Source organism: Pleurodeles waltl, chromosome 9 (assembly GCF_031143425.1).
Source record: "Pleurodeles waltl isolate 20211129_DDA chromosome 9, aPleWal1.hap1.20221129, whole genome shotgun sequence".
In the NCBI taxonomy this organism is placed as follows: domain Eukaryota; kingdom Metazoa; phylum Chordata; class Amphibia; order Caudata; family Salamandridae; genus Pleurodeles; species Pleurodeles waltl.
The window spans coordinates 68906346-68921687 of record NC_090448.1 but is presented as its reverse complement, the minus strand read 5'-3'; the positions used below and the strand labels follow the sequence as shown (position 1 = coordinate 68921687).

Below are 15342 nucleotides of genomic sequence, written 5' to 3'. Positions count from 1 at the left end.
TGACCAGCCTAAGAAGTCTACTTCATTAAGGCTTTCCAAAGAGGCAAGAGTGTCTTCACCTTAGAACTTTGACATGAATGGGACTCTGTAACAAACACTTCAGTGCCCAAGGCCCTTCAGTAGTTCTTAGACCCAGAGTGTCCATTCTTGTAAGGCTCCTAAGACCTCAGGCCTCCATATGGCCAAAGAATTAACTTTTCTCTTTTTTTTTTTTTCTGGACAGGTGTGTGTATGTGCATCATATTGCAGGAAAAGTCTTCCACAGATCAAAAGCTCAATCATTAATTACAAGAACTAATAAAAATATTATGCATCTCATACCCATCCCTGAGGCATTAGGGGGCATAAATAAGCCTGGACCACATAGTTTGAGCTGTCTTTAAAGGTTTCCCACACGCAACATGCTACCTTCAGCTGTGGCCTTTTATAAGTAGTCCTGCTAGTGCATTCTGGTCCTGATAGATCATATGCCAATTAGGTGCATATCTTCCAGTAAAGGAAAACTTAAAAGCAGTTTCTTTTTCAACATTATAATTTTTAACCTTGTTTTTAAATTTTTGTTTTTTCACATACTTTTTTTTTTTTTTGTCAAGATTCTCATTAGATGAAGCTAATCAGAGGAGCCGATCATGGGCTAGTGCTCACGTGGTCTGCAGTTGTTTTGAGGGTTCAATACCTCCTTCACTAAAACAAGACGACATATTCCGGTGAGGATTCATTTTACTTCTGGTGCATAACCATGGTTCCTTGAAAAGTAGTGCAAGACAAAACATTTCTTTCAAAGTTAGTCGTACACAAGACCAGTAGGCACGAAACAAATTACCTGTGGACTTTAAGAAAAGCTTGGTGTTTACCCTCCCATTGCATTCTCATCTTGGTAGTTCATTTGCAATTGCTGTGTATCCCCCAGTGAGGGGAAAAATAGTAACTGTTCCTTTTCCAATATTATCATTTCTGAATGTGGATTTTATTTTTATTTTATTTTCGAAGCACCTTTTTTTTGTCAAGATTCTTATTAATTTAGTTCTTGACACATATGTGATGGGTCTCACGCATGTGCGCCCTAAGTGGCAAGGGTATGCCCAGATGTGGGTCCCTTGCTCACTGCACCACTGGATTCAAGCTAGCCTGGCCGATGAAGGGTGATACCCTGAAACAGGTCCTGGATGGTTGTATGCACTCCAGAATGGCATGGCGTGGTAGTTCGGCCTGGACTGTTCCCATGGGAAGCAGGGTAGAGACTGATTTGCATATGGCTGGGTCCAAACTAGGGTCTTGTGGCAAGCAAAATAAAGATAGATTAAACCCAGATCTGCAACTGGGGGTGGGTATTTGAAAAGTTTCAGCACATCATTTGATTTTGATTTTGCCACGGGCCTCTCCAAACATACCAGAACATAAAATACTCATGTGGGACATCGGTGTCACTCTGCTCTACATCAGTGTTGTTCTTCTCTATAAGTGATAAGTGGAACTGCACATAAGCGCCATCTAGGCGCAGTGACCTCATTTTGTTTTTTTCAGGGCTTTCAGATGTGGATCCAGATCTCTACTCCTCTCGTCTTTTAGTCTTTTTCACCAATTTATTTTTAGTAAGTGAGGAAGGAAAATACGTCACCTCCCAAAACAGGGTTTAAATCTAGTAGGAAATCTTGCAAACAAATGTATGTCAAAAATTCCCACTAGGTATGCCAGTCGCACCTGGAGTTGCAGCATGACTCCAAAGGCCACTCAGAACTGAGAGATAAAACTCGACATTGCTAAACATCAGAAGACTCCTTGCTGTCACCTGCTGCAGTCGAACTGAACTGTCTGTTCCCATTGCAGGACCTCTTCATCTTTGAAGTCTTTAGGTAATTTGAAAAGGAAGCACAAGAAGTCCAAGCAGGAATGAGACCCTTGCCGCCACTCTTGAATTACAGAGATGGTGCATGGGCATGAATTTGTTGCTCAGTCACTCTCCCAAAGTCCTCAAGAGCCAGTTCAGAGTTTGGACCCAATGGAGCTCGAATTTCCAGGTCAGTCAGAGACATTGCAGAAAATAGAGGTCTTTTTTGCGGGGCAGGGTGTCATGCTATGCATATTTGGGACACTTCACCTCCCTCTGGTCTAGGATCCACAGGGACCTCCACTCTGGCTCCAGGGGCAGATTCACCCTCTGCACCACTTGTGCCTCTTGAATCTGCTTTGGGTTCTGCATCAGCCTCGCTGCTGACTTTGATTCCAGCACCACTCCCTGTGCTGGTTACTTTCACATTGACAAAGTCCCTGCTGGAAGAGGAGCCACTCACTACCTATGATGGTCTCTGACTCCGAGATGACTTTGCCTCAACAGATGCTAGACTCTTATCCCAATCCTACTGACTACGATACCAGGAGACAAAGCTCATACTTTACATCAGCTGTTTGGCTCAAATTCTGACAAAGTTTATGATGAGGGGGCCCCTTTATATGATGAGGAGAATTGTTATGCCCAATGACAGGATGACAGCAGCCTAGACATCTCCCCACACACTGGACTTATCTCTCCCCCGGTCCTGCCACAGATGATAGTGCTGCTTTGTTGCGTTTATACGATGGGCTGCAAAATTCTTTGACCTGCAGCTCACTAGAGTGGCGGTGAAAACAGACGCTCTGATGGAAGCTCTTCAGCCTGGCCAGGCACCTCCTCAGCCAGTCTCTCATTAAGTCAATACCTCTAGGGCACTTGGGCAAAGCTATGCTCTGGCCCCCAGTCAACAGGCAGGTAGCGCACCTGGCAATATGGATTTCTTGACCCAACACCCTATGCTCGAGTGTCTGGTGGCCTAGACGTCCATCAGCAAAGTCAACCCTACTGCCAAATGCATTGAGACCTTCGGCAAGTACATATTCTGTTCTGCTAGCCTTGCTGCATGGTCAGTTAGTGGCAACTGTCTCCTGTGGTACTACAGTTATGCTTTATGGATTCCAGTTTGTTTAGTCCTTCCAGCAGTTCTGGAGGACCTACAGGTGTTTTTAGACCAAACCGATTAGGACAGCCAGATTGTGGCAAAAGTTATTACGTCTGGCTTCGACACAACCAAGTTCTTTGGCATGGTGATGGGCCTGTGTAGTGCTTCTGTGCCACACCTGGATAATGTCTACAGGATTCCCTGGGGATGTCCAAGCATATTTAACGGTAACTGACATGCTATTAGATGGGTTTTTGCCTCTTTGGTGAGAGAGTGGACTCAATTAAAGCAGTACCACAGCATGTTCCCTAGGGCTGTCTTCCTCTACCAAGCAATTTCCACATCAGTTTTGCTTCTTGCCTGCGCCAGACCCCCACTGCCAGCACAACAGCTTTCTCAGCCATTTCGGGGGCAATGCCGCAGCTCCCAGAGATAATGTTCAGGGCATTAGAGACACAATATGCAGCTTATTCCTCCACCCATCTGCAAGTGCACCAGCAAAACCACTTTAGTGTAATCTTTTCAGCATACACTTACCCGTAGGAGGCAGGAAGAAACATCTTTTTTTTAAGGGTGGCTAACCATCACTTCGGATGCATAGGTCCACCCACTTGTCAAATGGGGCTATGCCCTCCCATTTTTCTACCCTGCTGCATCTTCCAGCCCCATCAGCATGACTGATTGAGGAACGCATCCATTTTGCAGAAGGACGTGCAGGTTATTTTGGCCAAAGGAGCCATAGCGAGGGATCTGGTCTCAGAAGTAGGAAACTAGGTGTTACTCTTACTACTTCCTTGTGCAAAAGGACAACAGAGGTCTTCCTATTTTAGATCTCAGCACCTTCCTGTCGCAGGACAACTACAAGATGCTCAGGATAGCCCAAGTACTGTCTACCCTATACCTTAGAAGGGAATATACTGTATAAAGACAAATTCAAAATGCGTATGCTGGCCCAGGTATTGGTTGCCCTGGATCTCTGGGACTGGATGGTGATGTTTGACCTGCTGGACAGGTATTTTCATACACCTGTTCTGGAGGCCCACAGGCATAGTCCAAGGTTCACAGTGGGCCGGGAGCATTTTCAGGGCTGGTTTAGAAGTCCAGCCGTTCTTTGACGACTGGCTGTTGAAGGTCGACTAGCCCCAGACAGTCGGAGACCATGTCAAGACTATCTTGAACCACGTAACATAATTGGGATTACACTATCAAGGTGTCAAAGTCTTACCTGACTCCTTCTCAGAAGCTTCCTAGCCATCATGAATACGGTGCAGTTTCATGCCTTCTTATCGTAGTAGTCCAGGACATTCAGGCTACGATCTAGTAGTTTCAGCCTCCGTCCTCAATATTAGTGAGGATTGCATTGAGTTGCTGGGAATATTGGCCTCTTGCAGTTTTGGAGGAGACTGCAAAAGCTCTGCAGTGGTGGCTGCTAGATTGCGATTGGGCCTATGGCCGACTCGTCTCCTTACTCCATCCAGAGCTGATGATCGTAGCTGATGCATAACTACTGGGGACTCTGGGATCCAGCAGACACCCACCTCTACATTAATATTTTGGAGTTGCAGGTGATCTGGTTGGCATTGAAGGCCTTCCTACCATCCATTAAGGGAGGGTTAATACAGGTTGTCACACACAACACTACCACGTCCATGTGGTACTTCAACACGCAGGGAAGAGTGGTGTTTTGGATTCTGCATAACTACTGGGGACTCTGGGATCTTATATGTGGCCTCGCTCGTCACTTCAGGAGCAGAACGGCCAACGCGGAGTCACACAGCAGCGCCTGCGGGCGTGTGGAAGTACTACTTTTGTGTTTTCAGATGTATTCTGACACCTGGGGGAATATTCACAAGTTGAGGTTTCTGCAGTTAGAGTATCCACTAGAAAGAGTGTTGCTGAAAATAGCTTGTTCGTGAATACTTAGCCAACATATCAAACCTTTCTGGTGCTGAGGACTTTGAGGGTGGAAGCCTACTTGGGTATGCCTTAGCGAAGCCCAAGAGTTCTGTCTTCTGACATAGCCGAGGTTGAGGAAGAGTCCATTCACAGCAGAGTACTAGCCCCCAAGACAAAAACTATGCCCAGAGCCATTATTTCTCAACACTTAGTCGAGAATCAACCCCCTGGGATCAGCTTTGAAAGAAGTCTCACATTGAGTCGAACACCACTTCCGAGGGAGTCTGGCATTGAGCCATGAGACTAGCCACGTGAGGCACTGACCTTAAGGCATGACTTCCGGGTCTGAAACCTCTTGACCCTGAGAGACCCCCTCAGCTCCTGGAAAGCCTTTGCCAGTGAGACCTGAGCCTCAGCCCCCTCCAACTCCAATGTGACCCAGAGTCTCCAACAAGCCACCCTTGACTCCGAAACCAACTCGCAAACCTGCTCCTAAGAAGGTTTTGATGCAGAGATCGGAGTAGAGGTAACTCACTGCTGCTATTTAGCTCCCAAAGGTGCCCCATGTTAGGTATTATAAAATATTCATTCACCCGTCCACAGGGAAGATTATTGCTCATCCATCCCCTCATGGAGAGACACTTGCACCACAGACAACACCAGGAAGATAAAGGAAGTCCACCTTTAAGAAGCAAATATCAGAAGAATTGCCATTTTAGGCCGATACCCAACAAGTATAAGGACAAGGGCACCAGTCGCACAATTCCCTTCCCTCATTCTCCAACCTCCGGCATGCTCCATCACTATTGCAGTCTGTCCACTCAGACCACACAGGATCTGATCAGGGGGATTCCCTTTGCTAAGCAAGACCCATAACTAGAGCCTCAGCCAGCCAGAGAAGGGGTGATCCGTAGGAGAATTACCATATGGTCTCACAGAGTGACTCATGCCTAGAACCTTATCCTGTTAAGGCCATCCTCTCTCCTCTGGATGACCCCCTGGCATACAGCCTTGTTATACAAAGGACGGCAGACCAGCACAAAGTAAAATTTCATATTGTAGAACAGGAAGAGTACTTTCTGGTGGAGGCTCCCTCTAAGACTCAGCGGTCTGTTCAGTACCGACCAGTTCTTCAGCAGGAGAACGTCTACCACTAAACAGTGCCTTTGCCACCTTTCCACCTCTCCCCATCACACTCCATTTGTCAGCACGGAGTACAGTTATTCACTCAAAGATGGAAGAAAATAACATCTGACAAATTGTCCTTCTAATGATAAGGTAGGGGTACCACTTGTAGATCCACACCACACTACCGAAAAATGCCATCTTGTCCTTGTGCAGTGAGTCAAGAACATTCTGGACTATTGCAGGAGGAAGTACAGACTCTCCACCAAGTGTGATGTTGAGCCAATGCCCCGTCACCAGCAGGATAAAGGAGTCTAATTCCCAAAAAGGACAGAACTTCACAGCCTATCCTCGACCACAAACTGCAATGGTTTGGGATGCGGCCAGAGGGATTGCCACTGGCTGAGCTTAATTAAAGCATTCCATCCATCACCTTGTTGTTGCAGTTGATTCCCTACGTCCAACATATATGGGAAAACATGGGTCCCCTGCTGACTGTGCCAGTGGATTCAAGCTGGCTGATGAGTCCTTATCAGGGCGAAAATGGTCCTAAGTTGCTTGTATTCTTGTTCATGGAGGACCTAGCTTGGCGGTTTGGGCTTGACTGTTCCCATTGCTGCAGGGTTAAGACTGATTTGCGTATGGCTGGGTCCAAAGTGAGGTGGCATAATGGTGAATAACGATGGATTGGGATACGGCCCAAAGCGAATGCAAGGGGCTGAGAATAATTGACTCATTCCATCCATCATCTGGATCTTGTTGCAGTTGATATCCTAGACCTCAGACCTTTAAACTGTACATCCTGTTGGAGCACTTCAAAATGACTACCCTGCAGGACATCATCACGTCATTCCGCCCCTCTGCCTAGCAGATCAAATGGTGACCCTTAACATTAAGAATGCCTCTTTCCCCAGCCATCCGGTGCATCTCCAATACCCCTGCTTTATGGTAAGTGGACAATACGACCAGTTTAAATTGCTCCAGTATGAGTTCAAAGCTGCCCAAGAGTTTTCACCAATTAGCCGGCAGCAGCGTTGGCACTACTGTGCTGCAATACCATTCACGTATTTCTGTATTTGGACAGCTGGCTGAAAAGGAACCGCAGCCAACAGCAATGCCTAGCATGCATTTAACAGATAGTGTCTCTGTTGCACACACTGCGCTCAAAGCGAAACAGTTGCATCCCCAATCTCCCCAAACCCAACCTTTTCTAGATGCTATGTTAAACATTGTAACAGTGAAAGCTGACCCAAACCAAGAAAGGGTGATTGTGTTTCAAAGATTGCTGTGTATTTTTCTGGCATGTCCCATCACAGTCGGGATGATACTGAAACTGTTGGGAATGGTGCCTTCAAGCAGCATTGGGCATGTTTCCAGTACAGGAGTGTTTAGCGAGGCAATAGTCACAAGAGGAGCATCAGTGGGAAGATCTAGTGTTGGTAGAGCTCATTGTTTAGCAATGTCTCAAATGGTGGCACAAGAGGAACGTGTAACTGGGAAGGCAATTTCTTGACCTTCAGCTGCAGGTAACCATAACTATGGGCACTTCCCTCGTGGGCTGGGAAGCACACGTGAAACAACATGATGGTTCAGGGTACCTGGATGTGGGAGTAACAGGGTTGCTATGCCAGCTATCCGTAAATGGCAGCAAACCAGTTACCACTCTGAAAATGTTATGCCCTTAAAGACAAACAATATGACAACCATGTATTATAGCTAGTGACAAGGAGGGATCCATTTGATACAGCTGTTGGTGCTAGCTCTGAAAATTTGGTATGGGCCATTCACAGCTACGTTCAGTTAGCAAAACCTCTGCCCGGTGTCAACAACGACTTTGCCGACCCGCTAAGCAGATTAACTCAATAAATGTATGAATAGGAGATGAATTTCCAATTACTTCACAAGTACTTATAGAAATTGGGCACACCCTCAGTAGGTCTGTCGGTGACTATTGGAAATGAAAATTGCCAAAGCTTTGCCTGTAGATACTCACAGTCCATGGGTGATGCTCCATCAAAGAATTCGTCAGGGATCTTAGCCTATGCTTTTCTTCCACATTCCCATGTCTCATATGTAGTGAAGGAAAATGAGGCAGATAGCCAGGATCTCCATTCTGGTTGTCCGAATGTGGGTGAGAACACCATGATATGCAGTGCTTCTGGTACATCCATCCACATTCAAATCTGCCACTGCGAGTTCTGTATTGTCTGGAGTCTCTTCAGGAGGCGTGCTGTGATTCCTACATAGAAGGTGTTTCTGTAGCCCAGTCTGCTGGTAATTAGGGCCTGCATGACAGTCGTTCTGGTGTCTGCTGGGAGTCACCTGAAGATCTTGCTGAGCACGCGAAGGGTGTGGAAGCAGGCAGATGAGACTGGGTCAGCTTGTTTCTTCAAGGATAGCTTGCTATTCAGCATGATGCTGAGGTTGTCGGCGTGGTCTGTTTGGGCTGGGGGGTGTGCAGAGTTGTGCGGTCCACCATGTCAGCCCAAGGCGAGGTATTGTTCCCAAAGTTTTTTCGGTGTTGGGTGTGAGACTTGTTCTTCATTGAGTCCGCTACGTTCATCATGCATCTGTGGAAGTTAGCTTTTGTGGTGGAGGGATCTTTGGACAATGAGAGGATGGGCTGTGTGTCATCAGCGTAGGACATGATGAGTCCATGTGACCTGATGGTGACGGCCATGGGGTGCAAGGAGGGGAGGAGGGAAGGGGGAGTTATGTAGGTGTTGAAGAGGATTGGGCAGAGGGACGATCCTTGGAACTCCACAGATGATCTTCTTGAGCTCATAGGCCAATAGTGAGAGACTGAGCATTTGGGTTCTGCCAGTGAGGTACAAGACTATTTGAGGATGTTTCCTTGAATCCCGATGTGGTGGAGTCTGTTAATCAGGATGTGGTGGGAGACGTCAAATGCGGCGGACGGGTCCAGGAGGAAGAGGGCTGCTGTTTCCCCACGGTCCAGGAGGGCTCTGGTGTCATCTGTGGCTGCATTCAGGGCTGTCTCTGTGCTGTGGCTGCTCGAAATCCAAATTGGGAGGGGTCCAGGAGGTTGTGGTTTTCTAGGTGTGTGGTGAGTTGCTGGTCGATTGCTTTCTGAAGGACTTTTGCTGGATAGGGGAGCAGAGAGATGTTGATTTCTAAAACGAGGCAGGAAGTAGGAGAAAGCACTCAGAAAAACAGGGGGAGAAAGTGAGAATAAGCAAACAGAAGTGATTTGAGGGAACAGGAGGGGAGAGCTAACCTGGGACAAACTAACCAACTACTTGTCTCTTGCAAACCTCACCTGAGAAATGCTATTTCTAAATAGTCAGATAGATCATCAAGGGTGTACAAACATGCTATGCTAAAGGTAAGCATATGCTGCATGCAATGTCTAGGGCATGTTCCACTTGTGAGAAAGGAGCTTCTGTGGCATCTTGATTAACTTTTTAATATTAGAAATCTGTCCGGCTGCTCCATGGTCAACACCACACATTCCCTAAGCATAATTGTGTGACTGTTCCAACCCGTCAAAGGGCTTGGGTTGACCAAACTATCTTAAGAACCTTGTTTCATCTTCATCCTCTCACAAACCATCACATACAGGAGACAGTGCTTTATAGTCTATGCAGACCTTGTGTATATACAGCAACACATGCTACAAAAGGAAAGCTTTGCCCTGTAACCATCTGTTTGTGGCCTATAGTGCAGCCCAGCTCCACCCACTCTTTCCCTTACCATCCCTTTCCCCCCACCAACAGAAAAAACTAATTGGGAAGAGAAGATTGAACGAAGGTTGGCTAGGATCGTACCGAGGCCTTCCAGTCTCCACTTCCAGGTTCAGTTTCATACAGCTTCTTTGTCTCCCAGTACTTCCCTGTCCAACAGAAGTATTAGGAGAGTAAGGAGATGTGGGTATGTGCCACAGTAGGGAGCCAAACTCTATTTGGATTTTATTTAGCTGAAATAAAAAAATCAAAACAGTGACTGTTCTCCTTCTGGGGCACATACACACAGTTGGGTTCCCCAGAAAAGAGCAAGCTGCCTTATACATTTTTTTTTTAAACCCAAGAAAAAAAATCCCTCTTACTCATGACTCATTATACCTTGATTTGCAAAACGCCAGTTGGTGTGATAGCTCCCCTGAGACAAAGCTTGACTCGTCACGTGGGCCACTATCTGTAGAAAGTGCCTGATTGGCAGTGGTGGTTCGGAGGGCAGTTGAAGAGCTAGAATTACAGCTGCCCTCTACTGAGAGGAAAACAAATACTTGGACTATAAGTTTGCAGCCTGTGCCAGCAAAATCAATGTTCTTCCTTCCGTTTAATCACACCCCACAGGTAGTTTAATAGCTACCTGTTTGAAAACATGTTCTTGTCTGCCTGTTAGTAGGCAGGTGACATGGCAGTGCCCAATTCCTTAAATACTCTGTCCAACTGCCCTACTCTGGAGAGTCTCATGTTAGAGGCCTCGACCAGTAAGGTGAATCCTAATTAGTTTCCATCCAATTCCCTGGATAGGGTTCAAAAGGATTGATGCCTTTTGTTAAGCATATTGTCTTCTGCCAGCCTGGCGCTCAGGTCCTTAAATGCAGTCTGTGTGTTGGGTCAGTATATATGTGCCCTTTGAGACCTGGGCAGTGAGATCTTACCGGTAGTTAAAGAGCAGTTAGGGTCTCTCTGGTGATCCAGAATGACCAGGACTCTGCCAAGCATGTCATCCGTGCAGGCTTGGGTAGCACGGACAGCATTGGCACAGCAGTTTATACCAGTGTTTGTGCTTCGCAGACACTTTTGGTTAAGATCGAGTGGATTTTCCGGCGATGTATGAAAATACCCTTTGATGGGTCTCACTTCTTTGGAGGGCAGACAGACTGTGCTCTGGAATACTTTAAAGATAGCAGCGCTAACACCTGCAAAGCAATTTTCCTACCAGTTTTGAAAATGTATTGGCTATTCTAGGAGGCTTATACATAGGCAGCAACAGCCTAACCAGCCAGGGGAGCAGTGGATAGCCCAGACCTTTCAGGGCAGCACACACAGAACTGACAGATTGTGCAGAGGCACCGAACTCCAGTTTCTCTTCCCCCTCAAACCTCTTTAGCTTGTTCTCAGTGGCACATAGCCAACAAGTGGGCAGTAAAATTCAACACTTCCCAGGTTGGTGATCCATCATGCCTGACCGATAGGTCTTGCAGATTGTTCAGAAGAATTATAGCCCTACCTCTTCTTTCTTTCCCATCCTGTATTTCTCCTGCACCAGAACAAAGTTTAGAACAGTGTCTGTCCTTGCTGCAAGAAAAGTGCCTATTGCTTTCCAAGGTGCCACGGAGTAGGTACTTGATTTGGTTAAAGGCAGGGGCAGTTACTCCTGCTATTTTGCTGTCCTGCGAATAACTGGGACCTCAGGCCTGTCTTGGACCTCTTATCCCTGAACACCGTCCTCTGGAAGGACAAATTCAGAATGGTCACATTGGCTCAGATTCTTAATGTCCAGCTTCAGGAGACTGGATGGTGTCCTTGGACTTGCAGGAAGCGTATTTTCACATACCTGTAGTCCCACAGATGTTACCTTGGTTCAAGGTGGTTCAGGAGCATTTTCAGTTTGCTGTACTTCTCTTTGGCAACACCAGTGCCACTCGGATGTTCACAAAAATGATTGTGTAGGCCGCTACCCATTTTCTGATGTTGGGTGTGATCAGGATCTAAACAACTAGCTGCTGAAGGCAGGCTTGCTGCAGTCAGCGGTGGAATACCTCGGATGATGGAAGTGTTTCTCACATCCTTTGGGTTTACCATAAATGGGCTAATGTAGCACCTGAATTGGTCACAGAAGCTTCAATTAATTGGGGTAATCCGTGACAGTGAAGTTTAAGGTTCACCACCACACCTCCATTGCAACGAGTCCAGAACAATCTGACTATGATCCCAATGTTTCAGGCTCAATCCTGAATCCTAGTAAGGATAGCACTGAGGCTACTTACCCTCACCTGTAAGCCCTGCATTGGAACCTAAAGTTCCAAAATACCCCTGAGGGAAAGCTACATGTAGAACGGATTGAAAGTTTATGCTAAGGTAGTATAATTGTGAATTTACTGGCTGTGAATAGACTATTGACCAGCCAACAGAAAGGTGGCTATTAGTTTGAGTCAGTTGTCTTATTTTGAGGAAAGGAGAGTAGAATTTACTTTTTAGGAATATGTTTGGGATGAGGGTACTAGCGGTAAGTGATTGCTTGGGTAGATTGGGTCTGCACAGGAAATGCTTAGAAATAATTCTAATAAAAGCTTAGTATGAAATACAAATTCTAATTAAAAATGACCTTGTCATCACTGATCAAAATATAGCTAGCCATAAAATCTTTATTTGCATCCACAAAACGTACCTTTTCTGTTGTTTAAATTATTTATTGAAAAAGCTGGAAAAAGACACCATGTTTAGAGTTATTTTTCTGCTTTCTATAAATGTGTTACTCAGGAACCAAATGTATTTTTATTTTCTTCTAGTACATAGCCTGTCAAACCCTATGGGGAATACTCTGTACAATATAAAACTAGAAAACAAAATACTTTTGGAGTCACTTGACCCCCTTTTCTTTTGTCTGTCCGAAACAAGTGGTGGGCCCTGATGATCATTAAAAGACCCGACCTAGAAATGGCTTGGGTCACATATTAGCAACAGTCTGACTTCGAAAAGTGTTTTTGTATATTTTTAGGTCTAAGGCCGCCTAGAAGAAAGGCCTTCAGCAAGTGGACACCACCGCGGTCGCCTTTCAACCTAGTTCAGGAAACACTCTTTCATGATCCCTGGAAACTTCTAATTGCCACCATATTTCTCAACAAAACCTCAGGTAAGAATCGGTTTCATCTTGGGATACTTTGAAGTAATGTTCTCATGCCAGTAACATGTTAATGTTTGTCCTGCCCACATTATGATTTTAATTTGGGCTTACGTGAAAAGATCTGGGATTGCCCTGGCTTGCATATATTGTGCTTTCTGGCAAGGAACTGTGAAAATTAGGGCTTGTTTGGTCCCTTGGACAGAGCTGTACTTTAGATCCCTGGAACCCCTCAAGTGTTGAAGTAACATACATCCTTCAGGTGATCCCACATTCAGCCAAAGTCCTTTGTGTATCTTTGAGGTTTAGAATCCCAATGGCTCATCAGCATGTGTACTTACATGTTTACATGCTGTTACTTTAACGTTTAGTGTGATGAATTGCTAGCAGCAGGGTGATCAGCTGGAAAACTGAAATTGTCTCCTTCATATGTTCATTAAAGACACTGACACTTGTTAAAGATGCAGTCTTGAAAACCTTCATTAATTTTGTAACTATACGCCAGATCACTAACTGTACATGCTACTCCACTTGGTAAAATAAGCATGTAGATGACAACAATGCCTTCCTTCGCATCACAATAAATGTAAATACATATTTCCCTGACCCCAATAAGAATGATTATTACACTTGCTATAAAGATCTGCATTTTGAATGCAGAGTACATATTTGATTTGTAACTGGTAGAACCAATTACATGCTATTCCTCCGAAAGTTGGTATTAGAACCAACGCTGTCTGTCATTCTCCTGAAGGTTGATAAATAGTATCTCATTGGGCAATATTTCACCTGTCAGTGTTGAGGAATCTGTTTTTGTGAGAGGATGTAGTCCACTCCAGTGATCACAAAGTTGTGAAAGAAGCAGTAGTTGTGTGTTTTTTGGCATGAGGAGTTTCATTGTCAATAAAATCAACCTGACCATGTTTTTACATAATTTGCTAATAATCATTGTAAAGGATTTATTGCCAAGTACATGTTCTTATGCCTTCTAAACCATGGAAACTGAATTCCAACCATGCTTGTCATATGGCGCATTTCATTAAGCAAGTATTCTTCATATGAACTGCCCATCAATGGAGTGAATTGTTCTAGCCGAGCTGACTTTGTTTTAGGTTAGATCCTGCCCACTTCCACTTATGTTATCTGGTGAGACCGCCTCCTCCTCCGAGGATGCTGAAAAGGCTACATAATGTCAGGTTTGCAGGCCTTTGCAAAGAAAGCACTCAAAGCAGAGTAGTGTTTCAGTGACACTAGTTGAAATCATGTGGTTCTGCATTATTGCTGTTAACTGGAGGATGTCCAAATCTGGGAGAAAATATATAGCCATTTTTTTCAATTATCTGCATAGGAAACCCAAGCTATTTTGAAAATGTACTTCAATTTTATTGTAAACATAATTAAACCAAATGCATCAAACCATAGTCTCTACATTAATTTTTAACATTCCTAATTGTTTTGTGGAAGCTAACGTAATATAATCTATTAGGTCTCTGAGCCCCTCGTGAAAATCTCTACATGGGTTACTACTTAAGTTTCTCAGTCTGTCTGTTACAGATAAGTGGATGATGGAGAGTGAAGGATTTGGGTTTTGCTTCGATGCAAATCCTAAACGTCCTTCATAATATACTTCGGAAATGGAAATAAAAACCCTTTTCAAGTGTAGGCACAGAGGGTAAGGGGGGGGGCATAGGGTGGAAAACAGAATATCCAGACTAAACTTGATAGTTGCTGATGTCTTGAGTTCACTGTATGTATGCAGCCTGCATATTGGATCAGAGGCCTGGATTGGGTAACCCCTGCAGTCTGTATAGTGCAAAATGTATCATGCCGCAAGTATATTTCTTAACTTCAATGTAGCTGTGACCTGTTAGAGGTCTTGTCTGCTTCTCCAGAGATGGACACACTGAAACTCAAGGGTGACAAAGATACAGCCCTTAAACTATAGAGGAGCAGGATGAAACGCTGCAGCAGAAATAGGTAAGAGGAATAGCAAGGTAAATGTAAACGAACTGAATGAAACGTAAGGGAACCAAGGGACAAAGCCAACATGAAGGACGCAAAGCTAAGTGCAAGCTGATAAGAACAAGCAGGTACCTTGCAACACACAAGAAGATGTATGATGTTCATTTCTGACTGCCTATAATGCCCAAGACCCTTTACCACACTACCTCCCCATGAGTTTTGTGTCTTCTGAGTCTACCCTTAATATCTGCCCCAGCCTCCACATGCCCTTTCTCCACCTTTTCCACTGCCCCATGCTTTTCTGACCTGCTACCTAATGTGCTTTTCTGGTAACTTCTTCAAGCTTTCAGGATAAGGCTGCTGAATCTGTTGTGATGGTGGGTGAACCTTTACAGTACACCCCCTCGCGTTGAACTCCCCACCTCTTAACAGCCAGGAAGAAAAGCAAGATTTGTTGTGAAATCTAAGATGGAACTTCTTATTCTGTTTAGAGGCATGTTTAAAAATTGCAAACTTGCGTGATTATATGAAAAATCATACTGTTTCATTCAATTAGAAATTGCAACTATCTTTTCTGATTCTAAAATCTGTGATGGAATCTGTCTTAAACTCT

General features: G+C 44.9%; 1 protein-coding gene across 1 annotated transcript in view; it reads left to right on the top strand.

Annotated features, from left to right (window-relative positions):
* MBD4 (methyl-CpG binding domain 4, DNA glycosylase) overlaps nucleotides 1-15342 on the top strand; it is a 152426-nt gene that overhangs the window by 119604 nt on the left and 17480 nt on the right. Inside the window, exon 4 of the mRNA XM_069206318.1 lies at nucleotides 12645-12779. Within this exon, the coding sequence (XP_069062419.1) occupies nucleotides 12645-12779 (135 nt within the window). The remainder of the gene's footprint in view (nucleotides 1-12644; nucleotides 12780-15342) is intronic.